At 37.7% G+C, this 20,237-nt stretch overlaps 1 protein-coding gene across 1 annotated transcript in view; it reads right to left on the bottom strand.

Annotated features, from left to right (window-relative positions):
- ACVR2A (activin A receptor, type IIA) overlaps window positions 1-20,237 on the bottom strand; it is a 67,739-nt gene that overhangs the window by 21,667 nt on the left and 25,835 nt on the right. Inside the window, exons 2-4 of the mRNA XM_009318948.1 lie at window positions 8,939-9,146; window positions 6,503-6,612; window positions 4,951-5,105 (exon numbers count right to left, since the gene is read on the bottom strand). Of these exons, the coding sequence (XP_009317223.1) occupies window positions 4,951-5,105; window positions 6,503-6,612; window positions 8,939-9,146 (473 nt within the window). The remainder of the gene's footprint in view (window positions 1-4,950; window positions 5,106-6,502; window positions 6,613-8,938; window positions 9,147-20,237) is intronic.

The raw sequence follows: 20,237 nt of genomic DNA, 5'->3' as shown, positions 1-20,237 counted from the left end.
GCTGGGTGGGGCTTAGTTGCTGGCTGGGGTTAAACCACAACAGTCCTTTTTGGCGCCCAATGTGGCGCTCGAGACTATTTCATGTGCTAAAAGTTAATTTAGAGAATAAAACCAACAAATGAAAGTCTTTTCCAATGCCAACCATAAAAATTTTCCCATTACTAACTACTTTTTGAAAATAAACTATTCAAGTTACATACACACACACACTCACCAAACTCCTTGGCACAAGTCTGGTGGCCTAGACCAGACGTCTGTGGTCAAAAACTGCAGCAAAGAGCAGTGCTTGTTTTATTATATGTTCTTTTCCTGTTAGTTTCCAACACAGAATTTTTCCACTGCTACACATGCTGTGGGACCTGCAGTCAGTATTTCAGAATGTGTCTTGCATCTGCTAGAGATTTTCCTCCTTCATCATTATTCACTTCACATTATGTGATACTGTTTTCAATTCTAATTTCTCACGGCTGAAACTGAAATATCAAAACCATGATATAGCTACGAAGATCTACTCATACTTGGGTGTCTTCAGGAAAAGAGACACTGAACAAAGACTATCAGGGTATGGTAGTGAAGGGAGCCATACCAAAACTGCCATCAACCAAAATCACAGTATTTTTTTTAAGCTCAAAAACCCCACAACTTTTGAGACCAGAGGGGTAAGATCAGTATCTCTGTATTTGATACATGTGCTTCAATTCTTAATTCTTGGCTCACATAGCACATGACTTTGAAGACAACGGATGTTCTCCATATATATATATAGGACCAGTGAGGTTCATCCATATGGGGTAAAAAACAAACAACCCAAAAATGAAGCACATAAAAGATTATTGTGCTCAATACAGGGAATACTGGGTGAAAAGCTTAAAGGAAGTGATATACAGGAGGTTAAAAGCAGAAGATGTAGTTGTATTTTTCAACTATGTAATCCTCCTCTCTGAGAAAAGAAAGAAATGGTAATTCCTAGCAACTAAGCTTGCTTTTATGGACACGAATAGACAGGATCTGTCCATTCTGAGTTTTTAAATTTCTGGTAATACCAAACAGGCCTAGATCATGGCTTTCTTGTGCTTAGTGATTAAAAACATGAAGCATTTTTGACCCAAGTAATTTCAAACATTTTGAAAGAAAGCACAGAAATAGGTTATGAAGACATTATGTGAATCTGTAAAGCTTTTTTTCAACCCTCTCAACATATGACTCTTATTTTTAAAAACAAGACAAACCAAAAAAAAGCAACTCTGTGATCCAGTAAGATATTCGTAACTTGGGCACTCAAAAAAAGTACAAGAGGTTAATCTCTCTTTGCACAGTATGGATGTAAAATGTTGGGAGCCGCAGCTCTGTGAACTGATAAAAAACAAAAGTGTTACTTGTGTCAGTTATGCTATAAAATAGGTTATGGTTCTATCTATCAGATGACAGAGTGGTAACACCACAGTTGTAATTAGCATTGACTGACAACTCTGGCCCAAGCTCAACAGATGTAAAAATAAATGAGCATAACATATCAACTCCTTGCCATCCGCATTTGTATTTCTACCATGAATATTAGTAGGATGCGGTGGGGAAAACTAAACTACACCTAATTTTAGAGCGAAAGCCTTTGTCTGCAAAGACGGTACTGTTTCATTTTCAGTGTACCTGGTGCTCGTGAGTGAAAATCAACCAGGTGAGAGTAACTCTTTCTATATAAAAATACACAGATTCAAATATTTAAAATACTAATCCATTTTTGGGTAAATTTGATCAGACATATGAATATATTTTTGCTGCATGATCAAATCAAATATAAATAAGAAAATGAAATAGTTCTTTCAAACCTTTTTACATACACAAGTATCTATTTAGCAAACTTACATTTGTTAAAAACTCATTTAAGAATTTAAAGAGTGACAGATTTTACGAAATTTGACAGTCAGCTTTAACTAGATAGCACCCCACACAATAAAGTGAGGCATACAGTTAACAGCACAAACGAGACGAAGAAGTACGTAAGCCAAGACTAATGGCAGCGGCACCTCGGAGCACGCAGCTCTGCATGGCTGTCCCGGACACACGCCTCGGGACCCGCTGAGCACTTCTGACTCGGGTACCGATAAGGAGCGTCTCAGCAGCTACCTACTCTAGTAACCCCCTTGACCTCTCTACCCAAATACCTGAAAGAAAGCAAGAATGAAACATATAAGGAGCAAACAAAAATATCTACTGCTTTCCAATCTTAAACCAGACATATAAACTAATTCTACTACGTGAAATTTTAAAATAATTATCTGTACATTCAAAGGGAACATAAAGTTAATCCACATAGCCGTAAACTGAGCTCAGTTTCTGTAGGAACTGCCTGCCTGATACATGCATGTACCGTGAAACAATTTTACTTTCAAAAGAAAATGAAGTTGTTTGCATTCTCAGATGTTTGTCCTTCATATTTCATTACAGGTTCAAAAATTTCTTCTGGCATATTTCTTCCTTTTTTTGAAATATTCCAAACAACTGCTTTCCCTTTTGCCCTCCGATTTTTTTTTTTTTTAAATTTACTTATCCCCCTTCTTCTCCTCTTTCTTCCAAAATTTCTCATTCTTCAGTGTTTCCTCATTTTTATATCTTTTGCCTATTCCTCATCTATTGTTTAACTTCTACTGAAAGAAAGGTTCAGTACGCCCTGGTACTAATCTAAGTACTCCCATCACCTTCCGGGAATAAAACGAGTCAAATGAGATAAAGGTTATCTGCATCTCATACAGAAATCGCTGTTTTCTAGTGAGTATCTGCTATACATCCAATCTATACATTCTACCATTTGCTACAGAAAGACTTGGAAAGGAATCCATTTGCCTACAAACTCAACTCATGCCCTAATTATTAAATATAATATTAATATTTAATATATTAATTGCATAAATATTTAAATGTTTGTTTCGTGGTTATAAAATTACTAATACTCTTCCCTTTCTTCCTGCTTCCTCTGCCTCCTGTTCAAATCAGCTCTGATCAAATTTGAAGTGGGAAATACTGCTCTGCTGCCTATGGGAGAATATTTATACATTCTATTTCCATCATAATTTCATTTAGTTTTTCAGGCAGAAGTAGCTTTTCCTGACTTTCCACATCAAACCTTAATGCTTATTCACCACAAGATAAGAAAATGTTATTACACCATAACTAGCTCAAGCACCAACATATACTTATCCCAACAGATACAATCTGAGCATCAACAAAACAGGTTATTACCCTATTTATTAAAAACTTATGACGTGTCCACTCCTGTACCAAACACAAACCATGCAAGAAAAGAACTGCAATAAAAAGAAGGAAGAATACCAAAATTCAGGTCCTTAGTATCTCGCATGTATTTAACATTTGCTTGCTTTTCTATCACTTTATCCATTACTTATTTAATTTCTTTAAGTCTACAAGAGAAATTACATGCTCAAATTATTCACACAACTAGCAGTTATGAATTTGATCTTACAGTGAAGACTACTAGGTTGATGTAAAGTCCCAAATACATAAAAATTGAGACGGATGAAATAATTATGCTAACAGATTGCCTGAAGTTTGAGGATCTGCAATACTTTCTGCAAGGACAGGAAACATACTTTTTTCCTCTAAATTATGTTCTTTTTCATTTGGCAAGAACATATGCCCACTGCCTCCCCACAAATTTTTCTTATCTATTACTACAAAACTGAAACCAAAATGATTTTATTTATCAACCACAGGCAATACTTCTTCCCAGAACACCCTGGAGTCAAGCAGTAACACTGAAAATATCACCAAAGCTGGCAGTACAGTGCGAATACATATAAACCCTTTTAAAATGCAATCCTATCAAAAATAACAAGTGTTTTAATTTTATTTAATCACAAATAGCATCATCGTATCATCATTGTATGAGAGGCAGTGCATTTTGAGTGGGTCACTGCACTGAGTTAGGAAGCTTAAGTTCAGTTCCTACTGCAAAAACCCGAGTGTTGTGGGACCCTGAGCAAGTCGTTTCTCCCTCCATTTCCACTACCACATTTTGTTCATCCTTCCTACTTCGGTCGGAAGAGTTTGCTGTCTTAACTCTTTTCATAAAGGCCTTCTAATCTCAACTGAATCTCTAGACATAACTGAAGGAAGAGGAATTCTAGTATTAATACTAATTACACCTGCAGAATCAGCTGGAGCCTGACAGCAGCAGGAACTATGCACATGCAGCCAAAAAAAGGTTTGCTTTGATGCAACGCAGCCAGTTTACATTTCAGATTTGGAGACCACAATCTCATAATATTTTCTAAGCAAAACACAAACACTGCTAAAACTGAAACATTTTAAGACAAAACACAAAAGACAAACAAGTAAGAGGAAAGAGACAACAGGAATAGCAGTAAGGCCAAGAGGTGAGCTAAGCCCTGGAACTATGCTTCAACCGAAGATTTTCTTTACATTCCCTTTAACTGATACCTGTATCCCAGTTCCATGCTTTTTTAAAAATAGCTAAGCTTCTACTAGTTACCACTCACTGCAAATTGCCATTATGAATTAGCGTCTCTCCTTCATTTTTGTTTTAAGCTAAGCTCAACTGCAAGTACCTGAGTGCAGCTGTACACAGCTTTCAGACAAATAGTCCTTTTAACTACGTGGGAGTACAAGCTTCCTACAGCACCTCCAGTGTCCCTGCCATCTCAAGCTTTGTGTTTAGTTTTTCTCCTCCAAAACACACAGATGTGTAAAAACATTAAGTAGTTGCTCATACATTCAAATACCAATTAATTAAAGGAGATAAGGCTATTTAAGTAAAGCTTAATTTTCTGTTTTTGCAGCTAGCAAGCATTAGCACCTCTAAACCAGGAAAGTAACAGAAGACTTCAGCCATTGACAGATGCACACCCCCTTCTCTCCTCTCCAGAAAATGGTTTTACCATTCAAAAAACCAAAAATCATAACGCAGCGACTTACTTGGGTTGGAACGAGTACTGGAGGATACGCTAGCTTGTGATGTCTGTACATCCAAAATGAAAAGAGCACAATCACTGCAATTCCCATTATAGGCACCAACGAATAAAGCAAGGTATTGAACAGAGGTGGCTTAGGTGTAACAGGATTGGAAGTTGCTGGGGAAAAAAAAAAGGACACAGCTTCTAAGAAACAAAAATCATCCAGTGCTTGAAGTGTCTAGCACCCCAATTTTCTAAAAATTCTTGCAATCAGCACAACAGGCTAACAATACTTGATTAAATAGCGTACTCTAATATAAACAGACACGTATTTAAAGGCAGCATTTTGTAAAGCACAGAAATAACTTAGATCCCCGGATTTACACATCAGCACATCTAACTTTTTTGTGCTTCTAAGCTCTGCCTATCTACAGCGTGTAAGAGGTGCTTGTATTCTAAAGAGATTGCAAGAATGCCGTCACCTAATGAATGAAAAAAGAATCAATACAGAGGTTTAGTCTTTGGAGTGTATACAATAATACATCATTAATAAGTCAAACAGGCCAGAAATAATCTGCCAACATTTCTGTGCACTGTTGATTTGCTGAAAGTAAAAGCTCTCTAGCTGAAGACGCTTCCACAGGACTCCAGAAAGGCTCCAGAGAAGCCCTACTTCTGAGGCAGCTGGTGCAGGGGCAGCCGCAGACCCCCTGGGGCAAAAGAGGTTTCATGAGAGTGAAGAAGAATGTCAATTATTGCCTTAGCAGTATCACCAACAAAAATGACAAGAATATCTCTTGGGTCAACAAAGGCTATTTTAATCTCATAGAAAATGTTATTTAATTTCATAAACAACTTCCTCTGGCTATCTGGTACACAAGACATTTGCTGTTTTCAGTTCAGTTATTAACATTATTCAGTTTTCCAACAAAGATTAGATTCTTGACTGGAAGAAGATATGCAAGAATAATCAAATAATCTTTTAGTTATTGCTTTTTAAAACAGTTATTTGTTAAGTCTAGTTATCCGATTTTCTTTGTAACCTGGAAGGAAATTCTTTTCCCCTTTCTAAAGGTTACTGTGTCAGTTTACAGAGAAACTCAAAGGTCCAATTACTTTAAAGAAATAGTGAGAGCATCGTTTCAAGAAGAGGCGCATTCATAGGCTGGTACATGCATATAAGGATGATATGGCTTTTAGCCCAATGATTTATAGACACTTACAGAAGTTTAACTACACAATTAAGGTAAGATTTGACAGTAACTTCTGTATCTTAAAGCAGCCAATTATTTCAGATTATCCTTCCTTCTTACCCTTAGAAAAGAGCTGGAGTATCTTTTATCAATTTAAATTACTTCTAGTACAGAGACCTTTCAAAATTGAAGAAACGAACTGGCAATTTTCTAGGCTCTTTACGTGAACGCACACAACACTATCATCTGGGAGTCAGAAACCTCTGGCGGGAAAAACTGACCGCAACATTTTGAAAAGTCTTATCTCCTGAACATGCACAATATTAAATATTTCTGAACTCTGCTAAGCAGTTCCTTCATAAATGTGTTAGACTAACTTACGTTGCGTGACCTCCATTTCTGGAAAATAGAAAAAACGTTCATTACACATGTTGCCTTCACAACAACAGAAAAACACTTCAGGGCTGTCTTTCTTCTCTATGCAATCATTCCTATAAAAGATAACAATAAAAAAAACTATTAAGGTTTTTTTTTTTGTTCAAGAGAAAACATATGCTCATATTTAAAGCGAGCTTCATTAAATCATCCAAGATAACATACTACCCAAATTAAGAGTTGAATCTGAAGAAACAAATTAAAGTTTTGTTCATTATTTTATATTGCAATGAAATACCATTAATAATAAAACTGAAACAGCACATTTTTGCTACTTTTGAGACAAAGTTAAAGAAAACCACCAACAGGATGCATTTCAAAGCTGACAAAAATACTGAAGAACAGTTCATGATCTAGATTTAAACAGGACAAACAAATGATCAAATGGCTAGTGTTTAACCATAAACTCACAATACGGGGTTGCATGGGTTGGAGATAAGCGGGAAGGAGAATTTTTAGATTTTATTTTATTTTTAGAAAAAAGATAAAATTTCTGCAATTTCCCCTGCTTACATTATGGTCATGGGCAGGGCTTATTTAACTCAATGAATTAACCGCAGAAAAGGAGTTCTATTAACAAATAAGCTGAAACTATTCAAGTCAGGAAAGAAAAAAAAAAAGGAGTCATGCAGGAGACAACTTGACAGCAGAAAGAGAAGAATTTGAAGGTTCTGCAGAAATAGTTGAGGATTTTAAGTACAGCTGAAGATTGTCAAAGGAGTTTTGGGTTTATCTTAAAAAATGAGGTTATTTTATAGAACCAGCTATTACAATTTAACTGTACTGTAACTTCCTTAAACCATTTATTCTTTGGTGTTCTTAATCTGCTGTTGTTTGGAGTTCATCACACTGTAACTCCCTGTTTAGTAAACCACTCTTCACTCCCAGAGATAAGATTTTGTTTAACGGATATTTTAGTCAAACACGGCAGCGTGCATTCTTATGACAAGTTACAGTTAATGAGGTCTTAGAGCCAGACAAACTTTTACTCAGTTTTCAACTATTTCCTTAATATCCTTCCTGCATTTTATTTCTTCTTCCAATTTCTTCTCTTTGCTCAAGGGAGAATTTAATACCCATTTTTTTAGACTGTGCAAAGATACATGTGTAACTAGAGGGATAACAGTGCTACAGAACCCAATTCTATTTCCAAATTGAAAAATTTTACTTCCGTCCTAAAAATTTAACATTTAGCAGAAATAAACTTAGTTCAGAAATTGTAAACACCCCCACTTCTCCTGCAAAGCTACAACTAAGAACAGATTAAAAAAAAAAACAACAAAACCCAAACAACAACAAAACCCCAAAGTACTTTCCCATCCTGAGTGACTTACAGTTACTAGGTATTAGTAGCAACAAATAAGATTTCTTCAAAAACATCCTTCGCTTTCTAGCATAGCCGAATTTCAATCGTGCTGTGCAAGCGAGCTTGCAGATGCTTTGCTGCTTCTCTGAGATCAGAACTACTGTTCAACTTAGCTTTAGATTGTCATTGAAGGAGAAGACATCCTAGTGTGTGGGGAAACTTTATTTGGTAGAAGTGACTATAATGATTTCTTCTACTCATTCAATATTTAAGAAACACAAAAGGAAAATTTTCTAAAACACTGTTAAAAATAATTTCTAAATACATTTTAATGAAGATCTATTATGCATTTATTTTCTTAATTCTCTCTTTTCCAAACAATAACTGTTTTGGTCAAATAAAACTTAGCACAGTACTTCAAAGAACTATAATACCATTTCTTAAGAGAGTCATGACCTTTATTCAGCCAATATCTAACAAAACCCAAGTCCTGCTGTTACTGCTCACGGGTACTTGCTAGACCATCTGTTATAAAAAAAAAAAAAAGACTGGAATTTTAGAACATTCAATGTTTCTTAGAGCTGCCACTGAGGCAAGCTTTTTAATACATCGGCAAAATACTTGCACGTTTAATTAAAGCGCAGACACAATGTGATGACTTTCCTACTCCAAAGACTGTGGAAAAGTGAACTATAGAATTTTGCATTCTGGTTTCAATAACTATATTTGCATTGTTTGGCAATAACAAGTCATTAGAAAATCTATTATTAATGGCCTAAAAAAGAAAAAATTAAACACCTGGGTTTTATTATATAGTAAGTAAATAAGAGAAGATAAAACATGCTATTCTGCAAACAAGACAAAGTACTTAGATGAAGTCAGGTCCCTAAATACAGATATGCGAGCAAAAAAAAAAGCATGTGTATGCATGTCTAAAAACAAGGTAACTATTCATAGACTACTGTATTATCATTTGTCTCGAGTACTGTTTGCAAAGGGGAGGTTGTGTAAGTTATGGACAGGCAGAATAGTTTAAAATTACAAATAAATTTAAAATTTACAGGAAACTCACTCACCTGTCATAACAATTGATGTCATCTAGCCAGCAACCTTGCTTCACAATTTCAATTGATCCAGAAATATTCTTCCATGTAGCAAAACAGTGTCGTCTTTTATCTTTATCACCATAACAAGGTTCAATACCACTGCGATTTGTTTTATCTTTTTCCCAATTAGCATTGTAGTAGATACACTCCTGTGTTTCCGATCTGCCAAGTATGGCACCTTTTAGGAATGAAAAGTAAATCACAATTAAACAGCATTCTGAAGGAGGAGACATATGAACTGTCAAAACCAGGATGTACTAAAATATCATACACCACTTGCATCAATATACCCTCTCCCCCCCTTTTTTTTTTTTTAAATAAAGAAAACATTTAAAGTTCACAAGCATTCCAAGTAAGTGTTGAAACATAAAACAAAGATCTTCTGTTAAGTCAAACAGTGACTTGGAATAAAGAACAAGTTATGGCAATACTTTTCCCTTGAATAGCAATACAGAGAAAATTTAAAATACTGAACAGTAAAGATTTAGTTATAACATTAGGCAAACAAGAAGTTTTAGCTAGTAGAATTTACCAAAAGGCATTTTTGTCTCATGTTGTTACTCGTGCCAAAAAAGCAGTTTGTACATGTTAGAAACCTAAACCCAACTAATAAATTCAGTTTTAAACCATCAACATCTTTTCCCGCAGCTTTCATCTGCGACATAGCTTCTTAACACAAAGCACTGAAGTATAAGACACGCTATGCTAGGAGAGTGTATTTTATGTCATTCTGATTCGCCAAGTGAGCAACTGGAATTGAGACCAATAGGTGTGAGGCAATAGTCCCTAGTGTCCAAGGGCAGCGCTGGTTTTTTGCTGTGTGGTCCCACCCAGTCAATCAGCTGCAACATCGAAGACCTCAGGTCTTTGTCATAACTCAATAACCAAGTGCTTCCACTCTCAGAAGGCCCAGGGGCACGTCTCCCCTTCCCACAGTGCGTGCCCAACATACGCAGTGGGATCAGCCGCGATGGCTGATGTGCAGGCTTCAGGCAATAAAAGCCAAGCGGTATTTGGAGGCCAAAGCACTGATGCAGTCTGTATTAAACGTGCTGGTGGACCATAACGGACTAGTAGACTGGCTTAACCTATCCTGATAGCATGTGATTTTTTTTTTTTTGGTCATCCCGATGTTCTTAAAAATAAGAGTTTCTGAACTTTGTGTCTTTTAAATAACAAATGTAATTGATTCATCAATGCCTACTGACAACCTACAGCAAAAAAACAGCAAATATTAAGACTGAGACACCTCGAAGTGGAGCTAACTTCACAGTTTTAATGTGATATGAACGACCAATCTGGTTTCTGCAAAGGTAAAGAGTTGTTAGGACGCAAAACCATTAACAAAATACTGGAAGGAAGTAATAACTGGCTTTATTTCTGTTTTTATCTTGTCAAATACTGCCAAGTATTGTCATTAATCTTCATCATTTAACATGTATTAAAAACATGGAAAAACAGAGGGGGAGAAAGAAGAGCTAAAGAGTCAGAGGACTCGCTTCAAAACTGAGGAAGGGTCAGGAGGATGACAAAACACATTTATGTTGCCTGTGCACCCATCAGATATTTTCAAGAGAGACAGGTACATTAGACATCATGCTGAAGATCAGATTTAAACCAAAAAGGTCTTCCATAGCAGTCAGTTTCATACGTATTTATTTGTATCACTCATTACCTCCTTTATTCACGTGTATTCACAGTAATTTTGATACAGTAGCTATTGCCTTGTAGCCATACCCATACTTCTCATTCTCCACCAGGGTATAACAAGCAGAGCAGCTATAACCCTGACTTCTTTTGTGGGATGAAACCTTTGTCACCCAGGCACTGTACCCAACAGCAGTAGGAGGTGGGGGTCAGGGGTGACTGGTACACTGGTAGAGGCTTCCATCACATAACACCTCCTCAAACACACACAACTGACAGTAAGGTAATTTTTCCTCAGTAAACAGACCCGACTGCACAGGGACAAAAAGTTGCACCTCTGAGGGTGATAAGAATTATTTCAAACTGAAAACTGCTGCGGCCTTCTTAAGTGCAGCACAGGATGTCAGCGTCGAGCGCAGCACTGACCATACTGGGCGTCCCACATTACCACCTTCAGAAACTTCTGACTTTGACGCATTCCCAAAATAGGCAGAGGATGCTACTTACGTTTTTTGGGAAAGAGCCTGGATGTTCAATGGGAGAAATGCACCAGCCAGCTGGTAACACTGTGAGATGCAGCATGTTAACTATTATATCCTTTGTGCTGCGATGGCCTGACCTTTACAACTCCCAGCTATGGCAAGAAACAGATGAGGCAACAGATTGAACAATTTGGTTCTGTCAGTGCAATAAAGCAGAAGTCCTGGATTTATCTCATACGTGCCATTCCTTTTCTTCTGCTGCCAAGCCTAGCTTTGAAGGACCATAGACAAGCTGATTTTGATAAAACTCAGAAACTACAGTAAAATTAACTTTGCACAAGTACTCGCCTTACACACGTCCTCTCCATAGTCAGGTTTTCTTATTCATTAATGCTTTGAATCAGTTCAACCTATCCAGCTGGCCAGCAATCACACTGTTGGTTTAGTGACTTTGGATCTGACTGGAACATCTCACCGTAATACCTTCTCTAGCAGCTAAGTGGACGTTTGCAATAGCTCTGGCCAGACTAAGCTGATGTATAGACATACCAGGACAATCTTGGCTTAACATTCCAAAGTAGAAAAGCGGGAACGCTGTGGAAGCACGGAATAAGAGACGGGGAACTACACAAAGAAGGCAGCCCTGAGCCCACTGCACAAAGGAAGCATCTGCTTATAACTAGCTCTGCCACCCCCTCCGCAGGAATCAAACTCTTAGAGGACAAGGGCAGCTGGCATTTACAACAAAAGCAAATTTATTTGGGTCCCAGTTTAGGCATAGTATGTCTATAATGAAACTCCTATACTCATTTTGAGTGCTGACAAATTGTTTTCATATGAAATTGTCAGGTCCTCGGGAAATCTATTATTGAATCTCAAAAGGCAAAATGCTGCTGTTGAAAGAAGCCATCAGCAAAGCACCAGCAGTACCCTATGGACGGAACTTAAAGTCTGAAAGCTTCTGAGAGGAAAACACATTGAAAAAGCAAAGAATATTCAAGTATATAATAGAGTTTAGTTTCGGCATGTTAAGACAGATAACATTTAATTTATGCTGTTATCATATTGCAGTTAGTGTGCTGCTGTATCACTATACATTTGCGTTCATCCACAACAGCTGCACTAAGAAAAGAAAACCAACATTTGCTAGTGAACTTCTGAACTGCTGTTAATACAGGATACACTGTAATTGTTAGCAGTACAGAAAGCAATTTTATTAGAGTGTATATGTGCAGTCTGGAAAACCTCACCTTAGTAGGAATCTGAAGGACTGGCTACCATTTTTTCAAGCAGAGACTACATGAATGCCTGAAAAAAAAAATTCTATCTGGTTTCTTTAATTACAAAAAGGGGCAAACAATGAAATCTATGCATAGCTAATAAGAAGGACTATACTAACATAGCCCTAATTTAGAAAGGGATTACTGGAAAAAGATACTGGATGAAATAGGAATTCTCTATTACATATACCGCTACATTACACCCAGAGGGGAAAAAAAAGAGATACCAGCTTCTGGGAATTTTTCGTCTAGCTTTATTTAGTAAACCTGTGAACTGTATTGGTCTGTTATGCAGGAATGATTTCATGACAGTTTTAATAGAGTCTGATATGTGATCATGATCTTCTCCCTCATTTCCTGAGGAGACTTCAAAACACCCCACCCCGTGTCCTACTCCTGTCCCCAAATACTGTTTTTCCAGCATACTTGGTTGGTGATACCACGTAAAGACACAGAGGCTTCTAGTCAAAGGGAAGATGAATCTCTGATTCCTTGCCAGTTCATGAAATCTAGCAAGATTTTTAAGCTGAAGTCAAGAAAACTCTTGATAAGGCTACCAAGATTAGTTTGATGGAGCCGAGATCTAAAACATCAGCATGGAAAAAAACCCACCTGTCTTCTGAAAGCCAGTCTATGTATGTAGATTGCTCTGATGGGCACTCCCAATGCATACCTAACACATCCTTAACTAGAAGGGAACTAAAAATAAAATTTCAAACTTATTTCTGCATGTCTTCCAGCACTAGACAGCACTACAGACTTCCTTTCTATCTAGTATGTTTCTGAGATTTACTTACTCAAGCCTGAGATGCAAACGACAACACTGAAGTCTGGAAAGGGTAATCACATCTGCAGTTCATGGCTGTAAAACCTACCCAGACAAGTCCATTACACTGTTCTTGAACTTGATTCTATCATAGGCACCAATGACAGTATAGTCACGGTAAGGATTTATATGCAGGAATACTCATGTGATAGAAAAGAACATTTTTTTCTTGCCGTTTCCTAGAAAACCTAGTATATAAAGGAATAAAAGGGTGAAGTTCAGTCTGGCAGCTACCTATACTTACTGTAGAAAGGTTACTTAAATTGTATTATGTTTGAGATTAATTTGAACTCACTCTGAGCACTGAGATCCACAAACATAGAAGGAATGGAGTAGTTTATTAGAATAAACTAGTTGAGCAGAATGGCCTGAAGCACCACAGGGACTGGACATTTTGAGTTGCTTAGCAGACAGAACAGCCCGTTAGCCTAAAGGATCTGAATTGTAATGCGCTGTTGTAGGGGAACAAAAAAAGGACAGAAAACATAGCATAGATAGAAGTAACATCTTGAAAAAACTTCAGTTACTGTACAGGTATGTTTTTCAAGTACTCGTCTACATATATTATTCTATTTGTTTCCACAGTGATCTCATATACACTTTCTAGACCCACAAATATATATCTAAGAACAGACTACAAATACACACTAAAAAGGCCCAGCTTTGTTTCCGCAAGCAGGAAGCAGGTTTTTATCATTCTGTATTTTTTCTGATAACACCCAGAGGAATGCTTCTCAAAAGAAAAATAAAGAGGTTATTTTCAACCTAATAAAGCAAACTGAGTTACAACAGAAAGGACCTATTCTGTCCTCCTTACACATACCAATATGTCCCAAAATATATTTTATTGATCTTTAGACAAGTATTAGTCCTATTATCAATGCTCGCAGGTCAAACAAGGACTGTACCTCATATAAACTCAGCCAAAGTACATTCATTAAATCCAAACACAACAGCAATTAACTTAAGCAATGCAAGAATCAGGAAAAAGATAAACAAGACAGCAAAGTAACAAATCACCTGAACTGCTGTCACACTGCCTTATACAGAAGATACGTATCTTTTCAGACTAGAATTTCTCATTATCGTTCTCCTTTTCAGCATGTTCTACCAAGCCTGCATTGCAGTTAATCAAAAAGTCACAGGGGAGGAATGGAGAAATGCCACCAAAGCGCTGCACCTCTGCACAAGTCTGCGAGACTTAAGATCTTTTAAGAGGCTAAAAGGTTAATCTTAAAAATTGACCTGATGTTCTAAAAGGCTTTTTTTCCCCAAGATAAAATTTAAAAATAAAAAATTAATTAGTTTGCAACTCAACATGGGTCTTACAGTAAACTTGGAAGTTTTAGTGTAGCTTTTTGTATAACAATAGCTATACTAAACTTCAGTTCTCCAGGATTATAGTATGATTGCTGGGGGGGTGGTGGAAATATCAGGAAGCCTATATTTGCTTAGATATCTCATTGTATACTTTGAATTTACCTTTTTTTTCTTAAATTTTTCATTTTTTACTTTGATTTTTTTTTTTTTTTTTCTTTTTTGCAGTTCATACCTTGCCAAAATGGAAAACTTTTACAGATGAGCCTGCCCTGGAAGTATGAAATTGTTTAGCTGAGATGAACACTTTTGAAAAAGAGCTTTCCAGAGGAAGAATCCAATGCTGAAAAACTGAAGAATGATCTACCTAATGGCACTACACTAAGTCCTAAGAGCACAGGTTCCTAAATATGGAAAATATGGAGGACGATGTCATCTAGGGGGGGGGGGAGTGAGGGAGGGAGGGAGAGTCAGTCACTCCACTACTATACTGTTAAATTCCTTGCAACCCCTTGTTTGCTAGATGGACGGCAACAAGAAAACACTTTTCTACCAGAAATGTGTCTTCTGGATTTACAGATACCAGTACAGAAGATAATTAAAAAAAAACCAAACAAAAAAAAACCAGTCAGCTGCCATAACCACTTGATGTTGTTATTTTTCATATATATCTCTCTCTATATATCTTGGTTTTATTTAAACAAAAATTATAGTGAGTGTGAACCCAGATTCTACTCAGCATAGACAATATATTGAACCATTCATCTGCTTCTGAAGTTAGGCAACTCAAAAACTGTTAGGTATCACTCCTGGATCCAAGAGAGCTGCTAAAAAAAGAATCAGGCAATACGTATATTTTACTTTGGAAACAAATGCTCAGACAGCATGGTGGTATTTGATCTCTCTTCTTGTCACAGATCCAAAGGCTGGTGCTCTGGCAACGGAAGGTAGAGCTGGACCATTCATTAGCTTTTTTGTGACACTAAACAGCCAGTGCACAATGCATCAGTCTTTCTGAGGTGAGCTACAGAATTAATACATACTTGAAGAACTCTGTACACGGCTTGAATAGATCACCGTTTCTCTTCAGGGTGCAAGCAATGGGCCAAAACACTCTGACATTCTTAATCTCATCAACACTTCATTTTTACAGTTAAGTTCCACTTAGTATTTAAAGGCACTGCAACATTGTAGATCTACTAAGAGATCTACAGACTCTTATTGGCAGACTTGGGTATCGTGCAACTTACATAGTTTTTTGAACAGAAACACCACTTCAGACTAAAAAATACTATCCATACATGACCTGCAACACAAAATTAGACACAATCAAACGGAAGAACTAGGATTTTGGAATCCATAGAATTTTTTGAATCATGCTGAACATCCAAGATAGAAGAAACTCCCTACTGTGAATCCTTATGCAGAAGTGGCCACTTGACCTTTCGAAGTTCAAGCTTCAGTAGTTAGCCATGCTGAAGAAACCTGTGCATCTATAAAACTGTGAGCTCAGTCTGATGATTTCTCCAGAATAATATTTAAGAGAGGCTATTAAACTTTTTATTAATTTAAACAAAGAGCTACAGTTCTCAGAGACTTGAGATTTTAGAAACGGTGGTGGCAGAGCTAATGGAATGTATCTTTAAAGGGTGAGGCCACAATTCAAGGAAAAGGATGCAAGTAAAGATGAGGAACCTCTTAGCTCGACTGTTAATTTGAGAGACTCCACGGTACCATCCAAAGTCAAGTCTCCATCTGAGTGGTTAAAGAAGATGGGATTAAGGGGGCAATCGTGATACGTGGAGTACTCAGAAAGAGGCCACTGCAGGAGGCATAACAGAGGCATCTCCATCTCGCTGAACTCTTGCTCAAGGAAAGAAGCTGAAATTACTTTTGCAATACGTGTTCCTCCCTGCAGCCCCCCAAGCAGTTTGTCCTATTCTTAGAAGAAATTAATAATGTCATAATAGGACTCTGTAGAGGACTTCCATTTTCTGCCTTGTACTTCCAAATATCTTAAGACTGGATTTAAGGAAGTGGAAAAAAACCAAACCTCTGATGTCCAAGTTTTCCAAAATCATTTCAGGGCAAAGCATGTGGCAGAAAATGGAGAAAGAGGGTCAGGTGACATCTATGTTCTTTAGGTATAAATTAAGGTGCCAGTAATAGTACAACTGGTATCTATAGCATCAGCTGGCTAGCTCTGAAATGAAGATTGTCATCCTCTGGGAATCTCTGGAAATTTAAAGTTAAGATAAGTGCTATTTTTCACACTTCTTGACTTCAAGGGAACACACTAAAACACAGGCTGATGTTTTCAAGTTCAAACATGCCATTCCTGTCACTGCAAAGTGTGAGCAGCACAAACCAGAAAAACTCTCATCTACTGTCTAATGATTTTGTAGGGGAAAAAAAGGCTTGAAAGATTCTGTAAATTGTTTGGTTTTTTGAAGCACAGCCTTGGGACTACACTCACCTCATACATGCTGGCAGCTTTTATAGGCGTTATGGGTCAAACGTTCCCTCCCCAACACAACAGAGAAGGTATTACAAGATGATAAAAATCTACCACAAGTAACACAGGACTCAACACTCACCAGAAAAGTTTAAATTCTACAAGATTCAGAGGTTGAAAAAAAAAGAACAGGGCCAAACAGGCACTAATGCTAGAAATACACACAGTTTCCAATTAGGAGTACCCTCCTCTCCCCAGCAAAAAACCCCAAAACACAAACAAAAAAATCAATCACTATAAAAAATAATCACAGTAGCTGACCTCAAAGGAAAAGTCATTTCAAGTCAGCCAAGATTTAAGAGGAAGTGAGAAAAAGGGACATGGCACAGATGAAAGGGACAATGCTTGTCTTAACGGGTCCCTTCCCCACCACCACCACCACCCCCCCCCCAAGGATACCAGCCCTCAATACTGTATGCAGGTTTGAACGTATAAATAAAACTCAAATAAAAACTCAATTCAGTTTTTGAGATTAAAAACTTGGAAACTGGGGTTCTGCTGTACCCTGACTATCTAGGTGGTATCATCTACAACTGTCTCCGGATGAAGCTCAGGTAAGGCAGCTGCTCATGAAGTAGCTAGGGATGCTTTCCCATTGCACACATGCGAGTAACACCATTTCCACACAGAGTCTTAGAACGCTGTTATTAAACTAAAGAAGTAAGGCATTCACTGGTAGGCATACTCCCAGACTAAAGCCTAAATAAACCACCTAAGGATACCAAAACTAGATTAGGAAGATATGAATCGTTTTGAAGGATGACTATCATGCTGGTGGTGGCAACTAGCAGAATTTCTATTTTGAGGCCTGACAGCAAGTTTCCCAGCAATGATCTCAGATACCTGTCATAGCTGTTCATCTGATTTGTGAGTCCCAAAGCAAGTGGAATCCTGCAGTGCTTGGCTGCCAGTGCACGTGCTGCAGCACACCAGATACGAGAAGTCTCAGTGTAGGCTCCTTTGGTTGTAAAGGCCTGCCCATCCATGCAAAGCCTCTACACCAGCATTCATCTAATGCAGAGGGCGGCTCAGGAGATAACATTTGGCTTTTCATCATACCCTCCTCTACCATGCTAGATTTTCCAAAGATAAAGTAGGGGCCACAGAGAATTCTAACTACGAAAAAAAGATTTACCTTTAAATAAAATAAACGCTGTCTTGACAGCTTAGAGAGAGAAGCAAACTTCCTCCCTCTCTACAGACTGCATTGAACAACCTAAATTCTCCATACTGCAAGAGGGGATCAGTCTGCAGATAGTTGTAAAAGAAGTGGGGACCTCTCAGGGATGGCATCCTGCCTCTAGTGCCAATGCCCAATGGTTTTAGTCCGCTGCCCACCTCGGTCAGAGCAATGCCTCAATAACACCCGGCTGTGAATCTCTATGGTATTTCTGATCAAAATGATCCTTTCTCGGGGTTGGTATTTGTAAAAGTTCTCCTCTGAGCTACGAAACTTTGTAAGAACTTCCTAACCGTGAACTATGAAACATTTTTAAGAACTTCCTAAAATGAAAGTTTGAAATTCCTGCAACCTCATGGAGATGGGAAATTCTAACATATGAATCACTTAATGAAAAAGCATTAAAAAAAGCTTCACGGCAATTCTATTTGTCTTTAAATTTCCTTACCTGATTAGACTACAAGACAGACAAGATCAGTAAATGAAATTTTTTCCAACACTTTTCTTACACTGTTTATTTCATGCATCTTCCAGAATCCTGTTGAATATGATCAGCATCAACATTTCACCAGTATATATAATGAGAAATAAGGAGTGTCTCCTCTTCTCTGCAAGGAGAATCCCTTCTGACCCCTCAACAAATGTGCACAGAAGAGCTAAGTCAGGCTAATTACAAAAAATTATTATACCTTTCGCCTTCCAAATCTGTCAAGTTCAATTCAAATTTTTTAAACAGTTTGACTGCAAAGAAAACAGAACCACACACCAAGTCAAACAAAAACACAGTCAAGACATCTACGAGGCAAGCATCCAACTTCACATTTGATGTTTCCTCCATGTGATGCATCCTACCCCCCCTTCTTTTTCTGTCTTTCAGGACCTTATATAACTATTTAAAAGACAACAGAACCAGTGTGATTCCGTCTTAAACTCAAATCTCAAACAAGTCTCTCTGTGGGTGTTGTGTCCCACTCCGTGCTATTGCAAGCAAAAAAACTACACAGTTATCCTTCATATGCTGATCAAGCTTCTTATTTAAATTAAAATTCTTTTGCCATCACTATACTTCACTTTTGTCAGTGGTTACAACCAAGATCCCAACCTAAAGATACTTACAACCAGTTTTCACTTTTTTTTTTTTAAAGCATCAGCTATATTCTTTTGCTTAAAACTGGCCCAGAAAACTTAGAAACTGCTAAGCTATTTGTCCAGCCTGGCTCAGCCAGCAGCTGACTGGCAGTACCTAGCTGGCTGGCTGGCTGATGAGCACACATACACTGACCAGTGGATGCAGACAAGCTACAGCTGCCCACATCCAGATGGCAGCTAAGCAGTATGAAAGACAGGTTCCAGATTTGTGTAAACAGAGGGAAGAATTATCTTGGACATGCAGGCAAACAGAATAACATGGTGGGGAAAAGGCAGGATCCGGCTTAAAAAAATTCAAGCCTTTAAAGGTTCACCCACCATTCAGCTGAGCTGGAAACCCTTCTTTACCCTTCCCTTATTTTAACTCTCCAACATATGTATGGAGAATCATAGAAGTTTAGCTTCAGTCTTGATTCCACATAGTCAATGATCCAGGGGCTTTTTTGTATTTTCATTCTCCTTTTCATTTCACCACCACATCACAACAGTAGGCTTTTCCAAGTTCATCTTTCGTACACAGGTTGGCCAGAACTACATACAGTACTTAAGACATTTCCAAAGACTTGGCTGGTATCAATACTGTTTTTGTTTGCTAGGAAATACTCCTTCAGAAGCATTTTAGGATCACATGCGTCACAGCCAAATCACATTAGTAGCTCATGGTATCTGCTATAATGCAAGACCGCAGTTTGAAATACATTTTTAAGTTGTAGCGCAATCAAAAAAGCAGACTCTGCTCTACAGCCTCACAAACAGCTGAACTGGCACAAACAAGTGGAAGTAATTCCTTCCTTCAGCCACTAAACTTAAATAAATGTCAGACTGCAGCATTACACATCTGAGTAAATACCTATCACCGTAAAAATGCTAATA

This window comes from Pygoscelis adeliae, unplaced genomic scaffold, assembly GCF_000699105.1.
Source record: "Pygoscelis adeliae isolate BGI_AS28 unplaced genomic scaffold, ASM69910v1 Scaffold222, whole genome shotgun sequence".
NCBI lineage: Eukaryota > Metazoa > Chordata > Aves > Sphenisciformes > Spheniscidae > Pygoscelis > Pygoscelis adeliae.
The sequence above is the reverse complement of the archived record's forward strand: the minus strand, read 5'-3'. Positions and strand labels throughout refer to the sequence as shown.